Here is a 22819-nt window from a genome sequence, read left to right on the forward strand (position 1 = left end):
TACCGTCCTGTAGGTTTTCACTACAGTCCTGTTCCTGGAGAGCTACCGTCCTGTAGGTTTTCACTACAGTCCTGTTCCTGGAGAGCTACCGTCCTGTAGGTTTTCACTACAGTCCTGTTCCTGGAGAGCTACCGTCCTGTAGGTTTTCCCTCCAACCCCAGTTGTAACTAACTTGATTCAGTTTATCAACCAGCTAATTATTAGAATCAGGTGCGCTAGATTAGGGTTGGAGTGAAAACCTACAGGACGGTAGCTCTCCAGGAACAGGGTTGGAGTGAAAACCTACAGGACGGTAGCTCTCCAGGAACAGGGTTGGAGTGAAAACCTACAGGACGGTAGCACTCCGGGAACAGGGTTGGAGTGAAAACCTACAGGACGGTAGCACTCCAGGAACAGGACTGTAGTGAAAACCTACAGGACGGTAGCGCTCCGGGAACAGGGTTGGAGAGCCCTGGTCTACATCTTTGGCTAAAAGCAACACAGTCACAGCAGGCTTTCAAATAGTGATTCAATGACAGCGTTTATCATTAGGATTCCACACAGAGCTCATGTTTGATTACTGAAACAACTGTTCCAGCAGCATCCAGTCACACACTGTATTGTAACCTACTGTGCTGTACCTGAGGAGGAGAGAACAGCCAAAGCACCCGTACATAACATGGGTGTTTGAATAAACCCTTAACTCTATGTGTGAAAATTATGAATTGCCAAAGCCATTTCCTATTTTGTATAGGCAGCATGAGAGAGTGATGCCTGTGGTTGGAATCAATACACGAGACTACTAGAGAAAATACAAGTTTATTTTAAGACAGAGTGGACTTCTGTGGTAGTACATGTCAGTTTCTGACACATCACAGTACTATGCTGTAGCCCTGGAGGGGAGATGATGTCTAGGTAGCTGTTGTAAAAATAGGCCCTAGTAGAACTTGTATACTGGTATACACACACCCTTCCATATGTATTTGGACAGTTAATTTTTTTTATTTGGCTCTATACACCAGAATTTTGGATTTGAGATTAAATATTTTATATGAGGCGAAAGAACAGCATGTCACCTTTTATTTGAGAGTATTCTCATACATAGGCCTATCTGTTCTACCGTTTATAAATGAAAACACTATATGTAGATAGTCGTGTCGTCCCCCCCCCCCCCCCCCCTGAGAATAAGGCAGTATTATTTGGACAAATTCACTTATAGTGTCAAAAATAGTCAAAAGTTTAGTATTTGGTCCCATATTCCTTGATTTGGTCCCATACAGTATTCCTTGATTAGATGTTTCTGAACACTTCTAAATGAATCCTGAAAATTCCATGATTAAGACAAATCATGAATGAATCATAAATAATGCCATTCAACTAAATAAGCATTTTTTGGGGGGGCGGTATGATCTTTGTGCCACATATTATTATTTACGATTAATTCATGATTAGCAATAATCATGGTAGCATCCACATGAAACATATTGGCACAGCAAATTATTCACCATTCAGTTCCAAAACATAATCAGAAACACAACCAAAACTAACCACAAAAGCACCCAACAATTTATTACATTTTTTTTCTTTTTACCCCTTTTTCTCCCCAATTTCATATCCAATTGTTAGTTACAGTCTTGTCCCATCACCGCAACTCATGTACGGAGCCATGCGTCCTCCGAAACACAACCCTGCCAAGCTGCACTGCTTCTTGACACACTGCTCGCTTAACCTGGAAGCCAGCCGCACCAATGTGTCAGAGGAAACACCGTACAACTGGCGACCGTGTCAGCATGCATGCGCCCGGCCCGCCACAGAAGTCGCTAGAGCACAATGGGACAAGGACATCCCGGCCGGCCAAACCCTGCCCTAACCCAGACGACGCTGGGCCAATTGTGCGCCACCTCATGGGTCTCCCGGTCACAGCTGGCTGCCACACAGCCCGGGATCAAACCCGGGTCTGTAGTGATGCCTCAAGCACTGTGATGCAGTGCCTTGGAGTGCAGTGCCACTCAGGAGGCCAGCACCAAACACATTTGAAAAGTCACAAGCTTGATGTAGTCATTGTGTGCAAGGAAAATGGTACCAAATGCTAAACTTTTGACTTAAGTCCTAAATACTTAGGATTTCTTCAAATGGGGGTACGAGAAACATAAAGTGCTTTCATTTCCAAATGGCAAAACAGGTCATGTATGTATGAAAATACCCTCAAATAAAAGCTGGCATGCTGTACTTATCACTGAGTATACAAAACATTTTTTGACATAGACTGACCATGTGGATCCAGGTGGAAGCTATGATCCCTTATTAATATCACTTGTTAAATCCACTTAAATCAGTGTAGATGAAGGAGAGGAGACAGGTTAAATAAGGATTTTTAAGTCTTGAGACAATTGAGACATGGATTGTACATGTGTGCCATTCAGAGGGTGAATGAGCAAGACAAAAAATGTAAGCGCCTTTGAACAGGGTATGGTAGCAGGTGCCAGGCGCACCAGTTTGTGTCAAGAACTGCAACGCTGCTGGGTTTCTCACGCTCAACAGTTTCTCGTGTGTATCAAGAATGGTCCACCACCCAAAGGATATCCAGCCAACTTAACAAAACTGTGGGAAGCATTGGAGTCAACATGGGCCAGCATCCCTGTGGAACGCTTCCGACACCTTGTAGAGTCCATGCCCTAACGAATTGAGGCTGTTCTATGGGAAAGGACACACACACACACACACACACACACACACACACACACACACACACACACACACACACACACACACACACACACACACACACACACACACACACACACACACACATACACATACACATACACATACACACACACACACACACACACTCATATGTTTTTGTTGGTGTTAAATTAAATTGTAATAGAGAGAAAAGTAATACGGTACCTTAGAAATATAGTAGAATGCTGTATCATGTCAAAATATGAAAAATAAATCTTATAGAGTAAACAACATGATCATTTTAGAAAGTTTCTTACATTAGGATGGTCCAATACATTTCTGACTATACACACTGTAATGTTTGGTCTATGTATTTTTCAGTGTCTTTCTTGTACAGTAAGGACCAGTCACTGCATAAACAAACCATATAGAAGAAATGTATGAGAAAATGAGTAAGAAACCAAAACCAAATACCAATATATGAATCTAAAACACTTATCCATGTGTACATATCCAGGATTTGTCTTGAAAATATGAAGGACATTTATATTGATGCTCCAGAAAGTCTGATGGTTGTTTTCAGACCTGAACAGTGGTCTAACATTGAGAAGAATCGTAGATCCAGCTATATGCCTGAATCCCTAATCAGTGGGAAAGGTCGGCACCATCTGTAATGGTACAATTCGACGGTCCAACTATCTTCCATTCATTTGGGATTGAGGCATACACTATATACTGTAATTATAGCTGGATATACACTACAGATGGCAAGACTCAACACTACATATGTTGACTCATCTGAACATTAGACCACTTTGTAAAACTGACAAACTTTGTATTTAACTAAAATCAACATTTGCTGTTGTGTGATTCCTGAGCCCTTCCCTCTTGGTGTATCCACAGGTCTGAGATCAGATGAGTAGACAGGGTCGTTTCTTCACCTTGGTGGGCTGGGGGCACAGCACTGCTCGGATGGCCTCGTCAAAGACCGTCTTCAGCCCCCGCTGGGTCAGGGCAGAGCATTCCAGGTACTTCACCGAGTCTACCCAGAAAACACACAAAAGATGTATGAGGGACATGGAGAGGATAGACTGTTTATCTGGCATAATGCACGGCTGGCGGGCGATGATTCCAAGAATGTGAAGCTTGAGTGACATGAAATCTCAACAACTATGCAGTATAAGGATTAAGAGCAGAATACAAAGTGTTCCATGATACAGTACAGCTCTGTGAACAACAATCATTAAAATGACAGATAATCAATCAATCGCTGATTCAGTCATATCCCATTACAAACCCAGAGTGACCACTGTATATGTGACCACTGTATACCAATCATGGTAGATCTCTGATGCACGATCACAAATTCAGGATCCCAGAGACCTACATACCTATCTCTTTGGCTAGTGCTAAGCCTTGTGGGTAGGTGATGGGCGCTAGCTTCTTGTCCTTCAGCTTCTCAATGGTTTCCTTCTCGTCCCTCAGATCCAGCTTGGTGCCCACGAGGATGATGGGCGTGGAGGGGCAGTGGTGTCGTACCTCAGGGTACCACTAGTGGGAGCAAGCACACACACACAGAGTAGGTGAACATGGCCGCAGCAAAAGATACTGAATTACTTTTCACTTCCTTTTCTGTGATACAGCTCATCGTTAATTCTACCAAAGATGATCTATATACTGACAAGATACTGGACTGACCGCTTTAATAATGAGAATAAATGTCCGCAAAGCGGACTGCAGACAGGAGGAGGCGGGGTTAGGCAGGAACATTCTGACCAATGAGAGGGCACATACACGTGTGAACAACAGGCATAACGCCAAAATACAATTATTTTTCTCAAAGTTGCAAATTGAATTACATTTTTTAATTGACGAAATTCGACACTCATTATAAAAATCCCTACTTGTGGACAGATTTTGTGGACAAATTTTGGGGCAGAGTCAAGCCTCTTGCTTCGTCTCTTCCCCTCTGGTTCTACTACTGTATTATGGAGTAGCCAGTTAATGCAGAGGTTGATTCCTGGTATAGCTCTCACACATAAAATCTAGGACACTCTGTCTATTACTATTATTATTATTACAACTGTCATTACCGTCATTAATATTACACACTATTCAAATAAAATGGCTGGTCTCTTGTTTCTATCAGTCACTCAATGAAAAAGGAAGTTCCTTCTTCCGCATTGAGTGACTGATAGAAACAAGAGAGCAGTGTATGCTTTTGCAGAATAGGAAATTATTAATGAATGCTTATGAATGACGTTAGTGAGTCACCTTCGCTTATTTTAGTGTGCCTCTGTTCATTTGGAGGTCTTTCATCAGCTTCTCTGCTTAACACCTCACACAGCTCTACGTATGTTTATACATCAGTAATTATTGGAGTCTCTAATACAATATAGGACCCATCCTGCAAGCCATCATTAGCTGTTACAGCAGAGTGGAGGGAATGTCAAGGTTGAAAAAGATTCCTTTTTATAGAGCATGGATGTATAGTAATGAGAACAGTGACAGTGAAGCACACACACACTATACACACACACATTTCAAGTATTTCACTGAGTCTACTGAGAAAACACACACACACACACACACACACACCACACACACACACACACACACACACACACACACACACACACACACACACACACACACACACACACACACACACACACACACACACACACACACACACTACATTCTGTGAAAAATGCATCAAGAATTCTCGGTACCATTGCACCAAGGTTTTTCTGCCTCTCGTGTCTGTCTCTCTTTCATTGCAGGGTAGCCATTATTTAGTCATCATCTATGGGGACAAAGCATCCATTCTTCTGCACTCTTTGGCCTTCCTGCCATCAAACCTGGAATGCCACACAAAGGACTGGGGTAGATCTCACAGAGTCTTAGCTGCTTAGGAGGACTCATTGGAGAAGAGCAGCTTTACAATAAAAGGCTTTCAATATTCAGAAACTAAGGGGTTACCTCTGCCCTGACCCTACAGACTCTGTGGAAGAAAGATGAAAGGATGCTTCTCTATATACCAGGACAGGTAAGGGATGTCACTTTAACAAATAAAACTTCCCAGCTTCCTACTAAGAAAGGTGATGGTGCCATGAGTTAAATCATCCCTAACTGCCATCGAGGCTGACTGGATTAAATGGAAACACATTAATTTAGTGGTGTAGCAATTCTGTGTTTTCGAAAATGGCACCTTTAGTTTACTAGTATCTCTCTGAAACTGAGTGAGGGAATTAGGTTCTGCTAGGTTAAGATATGAGTTGGCCAATAAATACAGTGTTATGATAATGGAAGACATAAACCAGAACACTTGTCTTGAGAAGCTTGGAGAGAAATTCAAGCTCCAACCATTTACCCAGCGCTGGCTAATTGATTCTTGATCTCCCGCTGATCCAAAATGGTGATAGCAGTAGGAGGTGTACCGTGGCAATAATCAGAGATAACACGGGTCAATTGAATCTCCTTTTGACAGGCAAATACCAGAGTGACATGGGTGGGTTAGTGTGAGCAACATTCTACATGGCTGTGACTCTGGCTGTGACTCTTCCCCCACACAGTCTGTAGCCTACCTTCCATGTTAAATAGATCCTAATGTCACCTGAAAACCTGGTAATCTACTAAGGCTCCATTTGCATACATGGGCAATGTTACCATGGAGACTCATTGGGAACATGCCATGCAAAAACAAACTGAGAAAGGTGGAGAGAGGAGGAAAAAACGACTAAAGAGTTTTGTTCTTGAAATGTGAAAAGTGGCAAACATTTGCATAAGGGCTGGAGAAGCGAGATTGCTATTGTTTGAAGCTAATCATAAATTAAAGGGCTGAGTAAAGTCATTTGGGAAAGCGGTGCGATTCGAAACGCCACAAATTGGAATGGATTAACACTGGTCTTTTCAATAATTGCCAATATCAAGAACACTTCTCTCCCTCCATCTTAGTTTGAGCACTTTAAATCTATGTAGTAGAATAAATTACACATTAATACTTTCCAGCAACCTACCAGACCTGCCTTCAGACCACTCTGGACCATATTAGGGTTGTTTTGACAATGTCATATCAAGTAAAGCAGATTTATCAAATGTCATTGTCTTTTGACCTCCACTGCTCTTGATATAATGCTGTCCTCTCCAACACTGACAGTTCCCAAACGAATCAGCTCAATTCAAACGGTTGACATTGAAGTTAGAGGAGTCAGAACCTTTGCTGTCATTTTTTAAATTGTATTTATTTTATTTAACCTTTATTTAACTAAGCAAGTCAGTTAAGAACAAATTCTTATTTACAATGACGGCCTACCAAAAGGCAAAAGGCCTCCTGCGGGGACGGGGGCCTGGGATTAAAAATACAAATAAATACAATATAAATATAGGACAAAACACACATCACAACAAGAGAGACAACACAACACTACATAAAGAGAGACCTAAGACAACAACATAGCAAGGTAGCAACACATGACAACACAGCATGGTAGCAACACAACATAACAACAACATGGTAGCAACATAACATGGTAGCAGCACAAAACATGGTACAAACATTATTGGGTACAGACAACAGCACAAAGGGCAAGAAGGTAGAGACAACAATACATCACACAAAGCAGCCACAACTGACAATAAGAGTGTCCATGATTGAGTCTTTGAATGAAGAGATTGAGATAACACTGTCCAGTTTGAGTGTTTGTTGCAGCTCGTTCCAGTCGCTAGCTGCAGCAAACTAAAAATAGGAGCGACCCAGGGATGTGTGTGCTTTGGGGACTTTTAACAGAATGTGAATGGCAGAACGGGTGCTGTATGTGGAGGATGAGGGCTGCAGTAGATATCTCAGATAGGGGGGAGTGAGGCCTAAGAGGGTTTTATAAATAAGCATCAACCAATGGGTCTTGCGACGGGTATACAGAGATGACCAGTTACAGAGGAGTATAGAGTGCAGTGATGTGTCCTATAAGGAGCATTGGTGGCAAATCTGATGGTCAAATGGTAAAGAACATCTAGCCGCTCGAGAGCACCCTTACCTGCCAATCTATAAATTGTGTCTCCGTAATCTAGCATGGGTAGGATGGTCATCTGAATCAGGGTTAGTTTGGAAGCTGGGGTGAAAGAGGAGCGATTACAATAGAGGAAACCAAGTCTAGATTTAACTTTAGCCTGCAGCTTTGATATGTGCTGAGAGAAGAACAGCGCACCGTCTAGCCATGCTCCCAAGTACTTGTATGAGGTGATTACCTCAAGCTCTAAACCCTCAGGGGTAGTAATAACACCTGTGGGAGGAGGGGCATTTTTCTTACCAAATCATATGGCCTTTGTTTTGGAGGTGTTCAGAATAAGGTTAAGGGTAGAGAAAGTTTGTTGGACACTAAGAAAGCTTTGTTGTAGAGCATTTAACACAACATCGGGGAGGGGCCAGCTGAGTATAAGACTGTATCGTCTGCATATAAATGGATGACAGAGCTTTCTACTGCCTGAGCTATGTTTTTGATGTAAATTGAGAAGAGTGTGGGGCCTAGGATCAAGCCTTGAGGGACTCTCTTAGTGACAGGCAGTGGCTGAGATAGCTAATTTTCTGACTTTATACACTGCACTATTTGAGAGAGGTAGTTAGCAAACCAGCCCAATGACCCCTCAGAGACACCTATACCCAATACTCCTTAGCCGACCTACATGAATGGAATGGTCTACCGTATCAAAAGCTTTGGCCACGTCAATAAACATAGCAGCACAATATTGCTTAGAATCAAGGGCAACGGTGAAATCATTGATGACCTTTAAGGTTGCAATGACACATCCCTAACCTGAGCGGAAACCAGATTGCATACCCGAGAGAATACTATAGACATCAAGAACGCCAGTCAGTTGATTATTGACAAGTTTTTCCAACACTGTTGATAAACAGGGCAAAATAGAAATAGGCCTATAGCAGTTAGGATCAGCTTGATCTTCCCCTTTAAATAAAGGATGAACCATGGCTGCCTTCCAAGCAATGGGAACCTCCCCAGAAAGGAGAGACAGTTTAAAAAGGTTGGAGATAGGCTTGGCGATGATAGGGGCAGCAACCTAAAGAAGAAACGGTCTAAACCATCTGACTCTGTCAAGTTTAAGGAGCTCCTTTAGCACCTCAGACTCAGTGACCGCCTGCAGGGAGAAACTTTGTAGCGGGGCAGGGGAAAAATAGGGAGAAGCGTCGGGGTCGCATTAGAAAGGGTGGGAGATGAGGAAATGTTGGACGGGCAAGGAGGCATGTCTGAGTCAAATAGGAATCCTGACTTAATGAAGTGGTGATTAAAGAGCTCAGCCATGTGCTTCTTGTCAGTAACAACCACATCATCAACATTAAGGGACATGGGCATCTGTGAGGAGGAGGGTTTATTCTTGTCACGTCCTGACCAGTAATAGGGGTTATTTGTTATTATAGTTTGGTCAGGACGTGGCAGGGGGTGTTTGTTTTATGTGGTTCAGGGTGTGTTTTATGTATGTGTTTAGGTAGAGAGGTATTTGATTTATTAGTCCGGGGTTTGTTAGTCATTGTTCTATGTTAGTATATTTTCTATGTTCTATCTAGTTTTTTGTATTTCTATGTTTAGTTAATTGGGGTTGGACCTTCAATTGGAGGCAGCTGGTTATTGTTGCCTCTGATTGAGGGTCCTATAATTAGGAGTTTGTTTTTCATGGGTTTTTGTGGGAGATTGTTCTTGTTTAGCTGTTTGCCTGACAAGACTGTCCAGTTCGTTTGTGTTTTTGTATACGTTATATGTGTTTTTCCCAATAAAAAGAAGATGAGTATACATTTTCCCGCTGCGTCTTGGTCTCTACCCTACGACAACCGTGACAATTCTCCAGGTCTTTAACCGTTTTCTAGAACTTCTTGACAAAGCCTATGGCTGAGGCAATGGTATGAGAAGCAACAATAAAAGTGTTTGAAAAGGGTAATGTTTGGCAGGCTTTTTTTTGTGATATTATAGCTCTTTGATGTGAATTCAACTTCTATATTAGTGTGTCAGTTCAAAACCCATGACTTCTGGAGAGATGGAGAGACAGGATGGGACAATTACTATTTTCTCCTTTTCATCAGAACGACAGTAGAGCGATAGAGGGCTCAAGGACCGCTTCGTTCAGCAGTAGCTGAGAGCTGCCAAGGTGACATGTGAACTGTGTGCCCCGTGCAGTGAAAAGACACAGACCCTGACAGTTACCTGGGGGAGTAGGTAGAGGTCTCATCGTGCATTATGGGAGTTAAGTTCACATGGGACATCCATGTTTGACTCCGTTAAAGAAGAGATGATTACCTCTCTCTGACATAAACCTGAATGAACATGATTGAATATGATTTCTATTGATGAACAGATTTCTATATCCTATCCAAATGGAGTGAGGTTCATTGCAATCCTGTGAGATGCAACGTGCTACCTGAATAAATGTGCTGTTCTAGTCCTTGGATTTGAAATATTTTATTTATGACTGTCTGACTGAAGCGACTAAACCATGGCCTCTGCGACAATAGGTAGAGTTGAAAGGAGCAACCTGAATGAAACAACTATTGATAATAGCATTACTCGGATATAGTTAAAATAGAAAAATATTAATTGTCCATTGGACTATATCCTATTACTGCACTATAAATGCCAGAATCTGTAATATCTTTGTTTTATTATACGGTACACTTCGATTTTCTATTGAAAGCAGGTAAACCAGAGTAGCCTATCCTTTGTAAATTGATTGATTTCTCTATGTGTTTAGACTCACTTCATTATCTTAATCTTGACGGGCATTTTATAGATTAACTGGCATACTACTGTTATCTGTATTACTGACAGATGATGACCCATCTATATTTACAGAAAGGTAAGCACATCTAAATACCCCTGTGCATTAGGAGAGATCAACAGTATTGACACGTTAATCTCTCCGTATATTCATCTATAATGTATGCTATATACTGCAGCTCTTGGGGATGCTGCAGCCTTTATAATGACACTGTGTCAATCAACGCCAATCAACACCTACATTATGAGAACAATGTCATCTGCTATCCCTGCATTAGGTACAGAGGAAAACACCGGAGGCGGATCAAATAGAATATGTAAGTGTGTACTGCATACTATATGTACCTATACTGTACATTGTAGAACAACAGCCATGAAGATCACACAGCATCCACTCACCTTGGCTCTGACGTTCTCAAACGATGCTGGGCTCACCAGAGAGAAACAGATTAGGAACACATCCTAGGGGACAAACATAGTGTCTGATCAATGGTAGTATTAAAGGTGTAGGGAGATGTTGATGTTGTAAACAGATTAGATCTAGTGATTCATATTGTGTATATGGTCATTGGTCAGGGAAGGTGTAGGGAGTAATACATGTGGTTGTACTGAAGGGTAGAAAGGTGTATCAGAGTAGTAGAAGACGTGGGGTCCGAAATTATTGACACTCTCGATAAAGATGAGCGACAATGACTGTATAAAATGTAGTATGCAAAAACTGAACTATATTGTGTGCTCCAAACAATGTGGAAATTATATTATTTTATGCTAATACAATTATGCTAATACAAAAGTTTAACAAGTAATATTATGTTTTTCTCAGAAAAGTAGTGGTTAAATTTATTGACACCCCTAAAGATTCTTATAAATAAAGTAGTCAACAGTTTACATCCTGAATGAATCGTGAATAATGATGAATGAGAAAGTTACAGGGGGTCAAAGATCATACCCCCAAGACATGCTAACCTCTCACCATTACCAATAACAGGGGAGGTTAGCATGTTTTGGGGCTATGATTTCTGACCCTCTGTAACTTTCTCATTCATCATTATTCACGATTCATTCAGGATTATTCGTAATCATGGCAGCATACATTATTAATTGGACAGTATTCAGTCATTTCTGCTCATCTTTATCAAGGGTGTCAATAATTCCGGACCCCACTGTATATCATTTGTAATAGAGATTCTGTATGTGTGTGTGTGTTACCGTCTGAGGATAGGACAGAGGTCTGAGTCTGTCATAGTCCTCCTGTCCTGCTGTATCCCACAGTCCCAGGTTCACTGGCTTACTGTCCACCATCACATTGGCTGAGTAGTTATCAAACCTGCAAGACAAATGAGTCCATTACATCTAGAACATATCACAGTGAAAAACCTTACACAGAATATACAGTATACAGTTTATTAGGTACACCACCCCGTTCACAAAAATGGATCGCTCCTACAGACAGTGAGTCACATGGCCGTGGCTTGCTATATAAAGCAGGCAGACAGGCATCAAGACAACTCGTTGATGAGAGAGGTCAAAGGAGAATGGCAAGAAGTGTGCAAGCTAACAGGCAAATTCCTGTTGCATCATGCTGATGGCAGAGTCAGGATTTGGCGTAAGCAGCATGAATCCATGGACCCATCCTGCCTGGTGTCAACGGTACAGGCTGGTGGCGGTGGTGTAATGGTGTGAGGAATGTTTTCCTGGCACACGTTAGGTCCCTTGACATCAATTGAGCAACAATTCAACGCCATGCCCCAAAGAATTCAGTCTATTCTGAAGGTAAAGGGGGTCCGACCCGGTACTAGATAGTGTACCTGATAAACTGGCCACTGTGTATTAGTGTATAGAAACTGCATACCATAGGTGTTTGTGAAAGTAAAGTCAATATCTAGCATATCAATCCCTAGAATTATTGTGAATATAACATTATTTCCTATTTCTGGTTATTGGTTGTATTATGTAGGCCTTTGGTTGCATTATGTATGATGTTTGTCCATTCAGCCCACACATTTGTCACTGTACCAGCCATATCATGTCCACTGTGTCTGTCTGTGGTCCAGTACTTACACTGTGGGGATGTACTCTCCAGGGAAGGCGTTGGTTGTGTAGCTGATGAGCAGGCATGTCTTTCCCACAGCACTGAAACAGACATTGGGCAATCAGTTGTGTGCCAACACACACACACACATTTTCTTGCTGCAATAGCACATTGACACACTCTCGTGCGCACGAGCACACAGCACACACACACACACACACACACACACACACACACACACACACACACACACACACACACACACACACACACACACACACACACACACACACACACACACACACACACACACACCTTTACTCTAGCACACACTGAGAGAACCTATAGTCATTACAGGGTAGCTGCCAGCTGTCAGAGTCACTCCCTTCTCTTACAAAAAAAACATGTCAAATTCGCAGTTTCAAATGTGAAATACTCTAGCTGTTTTCATATTGAGGTAACATTTCACAAGTGAAACCATATTCATTTTCTATTAAGTAGAATTGCATTTTCACATGTGAAAAACATTCACATGAGAAAATCACATTTGGAGTTTCATATGTAAAAAAAACTCCACATGTGAAAATGTCACTTTCACATGTGGAATGCAAGTTCACATTTGAAAAACTAAATGTAATGTGCAGTTTCATATGTGAAAAAAATAAAAATAAAAATTGTACTCCAATGTTTGTTAACAAAGTTCATGTAAACAAACACTGTATAGCCTAAAAATATGGTTAAAACTATAATTTTGATATCATGTATGGTCAGTCCTTGCATCCATAGTGTAGTGTATGGATTTGAAAGTGGTTGCGTTTCTCCAGCCCCATCCCTCAGCGTTTTACCCAAACTGTGGTGGGGAGGACACGTGTTAATGTTTCAATTAAGGATTGCCGTTTTAAACTCCTTAGTTTAGATTAATAGTGTTGCTACATGGTGCCATTCTCTAGTGAGTGAGTTATTTTTGTCCCATTAATATCAAGCAAAACTTCTGAAGTCAAGAACAAAATTCTTAGTATTGCCAACAAAAATAATGATATTGAAAGCAAAACATAAATCCAAAAGTATTGATAGCAAAACAAAATATTGCAAGGGAAAAAAATCAAAGTGAGGGCAAATGAATTGTAAATGGACGCAATTAAATAAAACAATTACATTAAACAATTCTACCTATTTTTGGTTATGTTACCCTGGCCTTTGCTTTCGCTGCCTTTTTCCAGTGGTGGAAAAAGTACTAAATTCTCATACTTGAGTAAAAGTAAAGATACCTGAATAGAAAATTACTCAAGTAAAGGTGAAAGTCACCCAGTAAAATACTACTTGAGTAAAAGTCTAAAAGTATTTGGTTTTAAATATACTTAAGTATCAAAAGTAAATGTAGTTGCTAAAATATACTTAAGTATCAAAAGTAAAAGTACTTTTGGGTGTCAGGGAAAATGTATGGAGTAAAAAGTACATAATCTTCTTTAGGAATGTAGTGAAGTAAAAGTAAAAGTTGTCAAAAATATAAATAGTAAAGTAAAGCACAGATACCCCAAAACACTACTTAAGTAGTACTTTAAAGTATTTTTACTTAAGTACTTTATGCCACTGCTTTTTCCAGTTGCAAGTTTTGGCACATCATTCCAGCAGGATAGCACCCTTCTTCCCACTGTTGGTTTGCTAAGCAGGGTCGGTCCTGGTCAGTCCATGGATGGGAGACCAGACACAGATGGAAGTGGTGAAAAATGTTTTATACTTTTTTTGTAAGTGTTAGCTGCCTTAAAACATGTTTAGGATAGGGGGCAGTATTTTCACGGCCGGATAAAAAACGTACCTGATTTAATCTGGTTATTACTCCTGCCCAGAAACTAGAATATGCATATAATTATTTGATTTGGATAGAAAACACCCTAAAGTTTCTAAAACTGTTTGAATGGTGTCTGTGAGTATAACAGAACTCATATGGCAGGCCAAAACCTGAGAAGATTCTATATGGGAAGTGCCCTGTCTGACCATTTCTTGGCCTTCTGTAGCCTCTTTATCGAAAATAGAGGATCTCTGCTGTAACGTGACATTTTCTAAGGCTCCCATAGGCTCTCAGAAGGCGCCAGAACGGGGAATGATAACTCTGCAGTCCCTGGGCGAAAAACAGTAGGGTTTTTGGAATGTGGTCGTTCTGAGAACAATGACACTGGCGCGTGCATGCATGTGAAGACTCTGTTATGTATGGTACGACGTGCTGTACGTCATACTATACGTTGTTATGGTTTATGACAGTGTGCTGCTTTACGGATGAATGGGTTGTCAGGATGAGTGGCACATGTCATTAAACGACAGAGTGATGTACAATGTGAAACCGTGCAGATGTGCGTTCTTCTACAGCTAGGCTAGATATAACATTGGCGACGAAGATGGCTGAATTCAGTTTACCACCGTCGGCACCATTCCTCGCCGTGCCTGGCGAACCTCCAGTCCCGTGGAATAACTGGCTTGATAGCTTTAACACTTATATCGAAGCTATGGACTTTTCTACAATCTCCGACAAGCGGAGGACAGCACTGCTCCGTCACTGCCTCGGTACAGAGGGACAGAGGATTTTCAGAGCGCTTGGATCGGCTCCTACATTCACTGCTGCAGTCAGCCTCCTACGGAACCACTTCGCCGGGAAAGAGCGAGTGCTCCTCCGACGCTACCGGCTACGGAAGAGACACCAACGGCCGGGTGAGTCCATTCAAAGCTACGTGGCTAATCTGAGGGATTTGGCTAGCTCTTGTAACTATGGGACACTTCAGGACGAGATCATCAGGGATCAGTTGATAGAGGGGACGTTATGTGGAAAGACAAGGGAGAAACTGCTTTTGGAATCGGATAATTTACAACTAGATGGAGCTATTAAAATAGCACTCCAGGTTGAAGCGGCAGTGGAATGCTCTACTATGCTAACAGACATATCTGCAGCATACACTCGGCCCCCAGCCATTCTCACACAGCAGCTTCAGCCCGAGCAGGCGCACTACAACGATCACGCGCTGCGCATGGCCTCCCACGTTGATAGCTGCATGGACACAGACACCGGCATGCCCGTGCAGCAGGCACACAGCTAACTCTCACAATTCAAGGGCTTCAAACTGCCCAGCCCGTGGGAAAATATGCAAGAACTGTTCAAAATTCAATCACTTTGCGAAAGTGTGTCGTTCTGTCCCAGCTACTAGCTCCACCCAGCACAGGCCCTTAGTTTCCTCTCACTCTCAACATGAACGCACGGAAATCCGAACTGTCTCCACCAACCATGTGTCATTCAGGACATGCACTGTGCAGCTGGGTGAGGTGGGTTTGCCTTTGCTGCTGGATACTGGCGCTGCGGTGTCATTGCTCAACCTTGCCACTTACTACAAGTTTTTCAGTCACCTACCACTCCAACAGCCCTCCACTGCCCTGTGTGGGTACGGTAGATCCAAGCTAGACATTGTAGGTACCCTCCAGGTCCCAGTACACTACGGCACCAAGCATCTGCCATCATTCACATTTCATGTTGCAAAGCGGGGTGCCAACCTCTTGGGCCTCGACCTCTTCACAGGCTTGGGATTCACGCTGAGAGATGACAGTGGGTCAGCTATCCACCAGGTTACCTGCACATGGCAACAGAACTGGCCAACTCTGTTTGATGGACTGGGCTGCCTCACAGCCTTTACTCACAGGCCCCTAGTGAATCCGGAAGTGACCCCAGGCATGCAGCCCCTGCGGTGCATTCCCTTTGCACTGCGTGATGACGTCACAAAAGATCTCCAGGCACAGTTGGATGCAGGCATCATTGAGCCAGTCAACGCTGCCCCCTGGATTTCAAACTTGGTCATTGCAACCAAAAAGTCAGGTGGAATCCGGACCTGCGTGGATCTTCGTGCTGTGAACAAGGCCGTTGTCCCGGATAAGTACCCCTTGCCTACAGCTGAGGAGCTGACCGCACAATTCCATGGCTCCACGATCTTCACGAAGCTTGACCTTCGTCAGGGTTATCTTCAGGTACCCCTCCATGCAGCTAGCAGAGATCTCACTACCTTTGTCACACATGCTGGCGTGTTCAGATATACACGCATGCCTTTTGGACTTAGCTCCGCCCCCAGCTGCTTCCAGAAGGTGATGAGCACCATCCTCGCTGGAATACCTGGGGTGTCGGTCTATCTGGATGACATCGTGGTCCACGGTCCTGACCTCCACATCCATGATTATCGACTCCACAGAGTATTCAGCGCTCTACTGCAGAACAACCTGACCCTTAACGTTGGAAAGTGCACCTTTGCAGCTCCAGCCGTCGAGTTTGTGGGGTTCCGCCTGTCGGCCAAAGGCAATGCCCCACTCATGTCGAACATTGAAGCCGTCCACAGGATCCCGGAACCGACCTCAGCCTCTCAGGTGGCATCATTCTTGGGCATGACAGCCTACTACCTCCGGTTTCTGCCCCACTACTCCCAGACCACAGCGCCCCTTCGCCAGCTCCTCAAGAAGGATGAGCCATGGGCCTGGACGGCAGCCTGCTCAGACGCGGTCCGCTCACTGAAGAGCCAGCTCACCACAGCCCCAGTCTTGGCTCACTTTGACCCCGTCTGCCCCACCATTGTCACATGTGACGCCTCAGCTGGAGCACTAGGAGCAGTCCTCTCACAGCTGCAGAATGGCATTGAGAGGCCCGTCGCCTTCGCCTCAAGGGCCCTGAGCCCCACAGAACAACGGTACTCTGTGGGCGAACGAGAAGCACTGGCCTGTGTCTGGGCGTGCGAAAGGTGGCACCTCTACCTCTATGGCCGTCTGTTCACGCTCCGAACCGACCACCAGTCCCTCACAACGCTACTGTCGGCATCAGGAACTGGCCACAAGCCACTTCGGCTGCACAGATGGGCCGACCGCATCAGACAGTACGACTATCAGCTGAAGTTCACTCCAGGGAGGGATAACGTGGTGGCAGACCTCCTCTCACGCTCCTTTGACGCTCCTACTCCGACCGTCTTGCCAGACGACAACGAAACAGAGCTCGTACAAATGCTTTACGCTCCTCTTCAGTCAGTCGTCTCACTGGAGGAGCTGAAGCAAGCATCGGAACAGGATCCCACACTGTCTACCCTGCGCACCTACATACGCACTGGATGGCCAGCACACGTGCCGGAAGAGCTGGCGACTTTTGCCAGGGTGAAGCACAAACTGTCTTGCTAGGAAGAAGTCTGTGTCTCTCGAGGGTTTTGCACTGTGGTCCCAAGTGGTCTGCGTGCGCGTGTTCTATCCATGGCACACGAGGAGCACTTGGGCATAGTGAAGGTCAAACAGCGATGTCGAGACCTTGTGTGGTGGCCAGGCATCGACCACGACATTGAAGCCCTGGTCAGGGATTGTGCTGCATGCCTCCTCAGTGGGAAAACAGGACAGTCCGCCCCACCCCCCCTGCAGCCTCTCGCATGGCCGTCCCGCCCCTGGGAGCACATCCAACTGGACATCTGTGGCGAGATCCATGGTCACGCAGTCCCTCACCATCAGCGCTTCCTGGTGGTGGTGTATGACCTCCACTCTAAGTGGACAGAAGTGGTTCCTGTCGGAACTGTCACAGCACAGGCCATCGTGGACATCCTAGACAGCCTGTTCACAAGGTGGGGCCTGCCCCTCACCCTTACCACGGACAATGGGCCCCAGCTAATCTCTGCCAAGTTCTCCTCATATCTCAGCAACAAGGGAATCAAACACATCCGCACGGCCTACTACAACCCACAAGCTAACAGAGGGGTGGAACGCTTCAACCAAACGCTAAAGAACGGCATCAGAGCGCACCTGGTCCAGGGGTGCACGTTCCAAACTGCTTTGAATCAAACGCTAATGTACTACAGAGCAAGCAAACACACAACAACACAGGCCTCCCCGGCATCCCTCATGCTAGGTCGTGAGATGGAACTGCCACTGGACAGACTCAGAACACAGAGAGTTGCAGAACCGGCGACTAGGTGCACCCAAGAACAGCAGGCAGTGACCAGGCACCAAAGAGAAATGAAACAGCGTTTTGACAAGGCACACAGGGTGAAGAAGTCGATCATCCAAGTGTCTGACTGGGTCCGAACCCGACGGCCTCAGCGGTGCAACAAAATGGCCTCATTCTGGTCGGACCCCCTGCAGGTCAGTCGACAACTGGGGCCCGCCACATTCATGTTGAGCAATGGATCACGCTGTCACGCCAGCCGCCTCAGAAAAGTCCCTGCCCCTCAAGGAATACGAATGCACACAGAACAGACATGCAGGCCAGAGACGCCACCGGATGGACCTCCCCCACCACTACCACCCGAGCCCCAGCCTCTGTGGGCTCCCCAAGGGCCAGAGCCACAAGCGGTGGCGGTTGAATAAAGGCCTATGAGGGCACGAACTCGCCCTGCTCATCTGGGGGACTACTTAACCTCTTTTCATTCTTAGGCTCCGGTAGGTGTCTTAGTCAACCTCCAGGTTAATGGACTGAACTGGCTAGTTTGGAGAGTCCTTCCGTTTAACCTCTGTGGGTACGTGGCACCAAATCGTCCCACCTACGCAACAGCCAGTCTAATCCCGTGGCGCGATATTCAAATACCTTAAAAATGCTATTACTTCAATTTCTCAAACATATAACTATTTTACACCATTTTAAAGACAAGACTCTCCTTTATCTAACCACACTGTCCGATTTCAAAAAGGCTTTACAACGAAAGCAAAACATTAGATTATGTCAGCAGAGTACCCAGCCAGAAATAATCAGACACCCATTTTTCAAGCTAGCATATAATGTCACATAAACCCAAACCACAGCTAAATGCAGCACTAACCTTTGATGATCTTCATCAGATGACAACCCTAGGACATTATGTTATACAATACATGCATGTTTTGTTCAATCAAGTTCATTTTTATATCAAAAAACTGCTTTTTACTAGCATACCCCCCGCAAACTTCCGGGGAATTTACAACAATTTAGTAAATTACTCACGATAACCTGTTAGGGCTAGGGGGCAGTATTGACACGGCTGGATAAAAAACGTACCCGATTTAATCTGGTTACTACTCCTGCCCAGTAACTAGAATATGCATATAATTATTGGCTTTGGATAGAAAACACTCCAAAGTTTCTAAAACTGTTTGAATGGTGTCTGTGAGTATAACAGAACTGAAATGGCAGGTCAAAACCTGAGAAGATTCTGTACAGGAAGTACCCTGTCTGACCATTTCTTGGCCTTCTTTGCCATCTCTATCCATTACAAAGGATCTCTGCTGTTACGTGACACTTCCTACGGCTCACATGGGCTCTCAGAAGGCGGCAAAAAGCTGAATCGTGGCTTTGCAGGCTCTGGCTGAAAAAAAGTAGCGCGTTTGGGTAGTGGCTGGTTACAGTACTGTGAGACTCACGCGCGTGCCTGCGTCGACCGAATGCTTTGTTTTCTTTCCTCTGTTTACCTAAACGGAGATTCCCGGTCGGAATATTATCGCTTTTTTACGAGAAAAATGGCATAAAAATGGATTTTAAACAGCAGTTGACATGCTTCGAAGTACGGTAATGGAATATTTAGAATTTTTTTGTCACGAATTGCGCCATACTCGTAACCCTGATTTACCATTAGTGTCTGGAACGCACGAACAAAACACCGCTATTTGGATATAACGATGGATTATTTTGGACCAAACCAACATTTGTTATTGAAGTAGAAGTCCTGGGAGTGCATTCTGACGAAGACAACAAAGGTAATCAAACTTTTGTAATAGTAAATCTGACTTTGGTCAGGGCTAAACTTGGTGGGTGTCTAAATGGCTAGCCGTGATGGCTGGGCTATCTACTGAGAATATTGCAAAATGTGCTTTCACCGAAAAGCTATTTTAAAATCGGACACCTCGATTGCACAAAGGAGTTCTGTATCTATAATTCTTAAAATAATTGTTATGTTTTTTGTGAACGTTTATCGTGAGTAATTTAGTAAATTGTTAGTAAATTCCCCGGAAGTTTGCGGGGGGTATGCTAGTTCTGAATGTCACATGCTAATGTAAAAAGCTGGTTTTTGATATAAATATGAACTTGACTGAACAAAACATGCATGTATTGTATAACATAATGTCCTAGGTGTGTCATCTGATGAAGATCATCAAATGTTAGTGCTGCATTTAGCTGTCTTCTAGGTTTATGTGACATTATATGCTAGCTTGAAAAATGGGTGTCTGATTATTTCTGGCTGGGTACTCTGCTGACATAATCTAATGTTTTGCTTTCATTGTAAAGCCTTTTCGAAATCGGACAGTGTGGTTAGATTAACGAGAGTCTTGTCTTTAAAATGCTGTAAAATAGTCATATGTTTGAGAAATTGAAGTAATAGCATTTCTAAGGTATTTGAAAATCGCGCCACGGGATTCAACTGGCTGTTGCGTAGGTGGGACGAATTCGTCCCGCCTAGCCCAGAGAGGATAAACGTTCACAAAAAGCATAACAATTATTTTAAGAATTATAGATACAGAACTCCTCTATGCACTCGATATGTCCGATTTTAAAATAGCTTTTCGGTGAAAGCACATTTTGCAACATTCTAAGTACATAGCCCAGCCATCACAGGCTAGCTATTTAGACACCCAGCAAGTTTAGCCTTCACCAAAATCAGATTTACTATAATAAAAATGTTATTACCTTTGCTGTTCTTCGTCAGAATGCACTCCCAGGACTTCTACTTCAATAACAAATGTTGGTTTGGTCCCAAATAATCCATCGTTATATCCAAACAGCGGCGTTTTGTTCGTGCGTTCTAGACACTATCCGAAATGGTAAATCAGGGTTACGAGCATGGCGCATTTCGTGACAAAAAATGTCTAAATATTCCATTACCGTACTTCGAAGCATGTCAACCGCTGTTTAAAATCAATTTTTATGCAATTTATCTCGTAAAAAAGCGATAATATTCCGACCGGGAATCTGCGTTTCGGTAAATAGAGGGAAAAAAAGAAAGACGGGGGCGACCTGTGCACGCGCCTAAGCCCACTGTCCCCTGATCGGCCACTTGACAAAGGCGATAATGTGTTTCAGCCTGGGGCTGGAATGACGACATTCAGCTTTTTCCCGGGCTCTGAGAGCCTATGGGAGCCGTGGGAAGTGTCACGTTACCGCAGAGATCCTTTGTTTTGGAAAGAGATGTCAAAGAAAGCCAATAAATGGTCAGCCAGGCCACTTCCTGTAAAGGAATTTCTCAGGTTTTTGCCTGCCATATGAGTTCTGTTATACTCACAGACACCATTCAAACAGTTTTAGAAACTTTAGGGTGTTTTCTATCCATATCTAATAAGTATATGCATATTCTAGTTACTGGGTAGGAGTAGTAACCAGATTAAATCGGGTACGTTTTTTATCCGGCCGTGTAAATACTGCCCCCTAGCCCTAAGAGGTTAAGGGTTAATGTTTTATTTCTTACAGGTATCACTCTAGGTTCTTGCCCTATGGACATTTTATATATGGTACCAGTCCCTGGTTTTGGAAAGGGGGGGGGAAATGTTATGTATGGCACGACGTGCTGTACGTCATACTATACGTTGTTATGGTTTACGACAGTGTGCTGCTTTACGGATGAATGGGTTGTCAGGATGAGTGGCACATGTCATTAAACGACAGAGTGATGTACAATGTGAAATCGTGCAGATGTGCGTTCTTCTACAGCTAGGCTAGATATAACAGACTCCATTTTCTATTTTCAGTGTTTGAACGAAAACAAGATCTCCCGGTTGGAATATTATCGCTATTTTACGAGAAAAATCGCATAAAAATTGGTTTTAAACAGCGTTTGACATGCTTCGAAGTATGATAATGGAATATTTTGAATTTTTTTGTCACGATACGCGCCGGCTCGTCACCCTTCGGATAGGGTCTTGAACGCAAGAACAAAACGCAGCTATTTGGATATAACTATGGATTATTTGGAACCAAAACAACATTGGTTGTTGAAGTAGAAGTCCTGGGAGTGCATTCTGACGAAGAACAGCAAAGGTAATCACATTTTTCTTATAGTAAATCTGAGTTTGGTGAGTGCCAAACTTGGTGGGTGTCAAAATAGCTAGCCATGAAGGCCAGGCTATCTACTCAGAATATTGCAAAATGTGCTTTCACCGAAAAGCTATTTTAAAATCGGACATAGCGATTGCATAAAGGAGTTTTGTATCTATAATTCTTAAAATAATTGTTATGTTTTTGGTGAACGTTTATCATGAGTAATTTAGTAAATTCACCGGAAGTTTTCGGTGGGTATGCTAGTGCTGAACAAAACATGCTAATGTAAAAAGCTGGTTTTTGATATAAATATGAACTTGATTGAACAAAACATGCATGTATTGTATAACATAA

General features: G+C 43.4%; 1 protein-coding gene across 1 annotated transcript in view; it reads right to left on the reverse strand.

Annotated features, from left to right (window-relative positions):
- Window positions 1–779: 779 nt before the first annotated feature.
- Window positions 780–22819, reverse strand: part of LOC106601466 (ras-related C3 botulinum toxin substrate 2) — a 29273-nt gene continuing 7233 nt past the window's right edge. The window contains exons 2-6 of the mRNA XM_014193686.3: window positions 12507–12578; window positions 11655–11772; window positions 10845–10907; window positions 4056–4215; window positions 780–3706 (exon numbers count right to left, since the gene is read on the reverse strand). Coding sequence (XP_014049161.1) covers window positions 3576–3706; window positions 4056–4215; window positions 10845–10907; window positions 11655–11772; window positions 12507–12578 — 544 coding nt within the window. The 3' untranslated portion in view covers window positions 780–3575. The remainder of the gene's footprint in view (window positions 3707–4055; window positions 4216–10844; window positions 10908–11654; window positions 11773–12506; window positions 12579–22819) is intronic.

Source organism: Salmo salar, chromosome 06 (genome assembly GCF_965601325.2).
Source record: "Salmo salar chromosome 06, fSalSal1, whole genome shotgun sequence".
Lineage (NCBI taxonomy): Eukaryota > Metazoa > Chordata > Actinopteri > Salmoniformes > Salmonidae > Salmo > Salmo salar.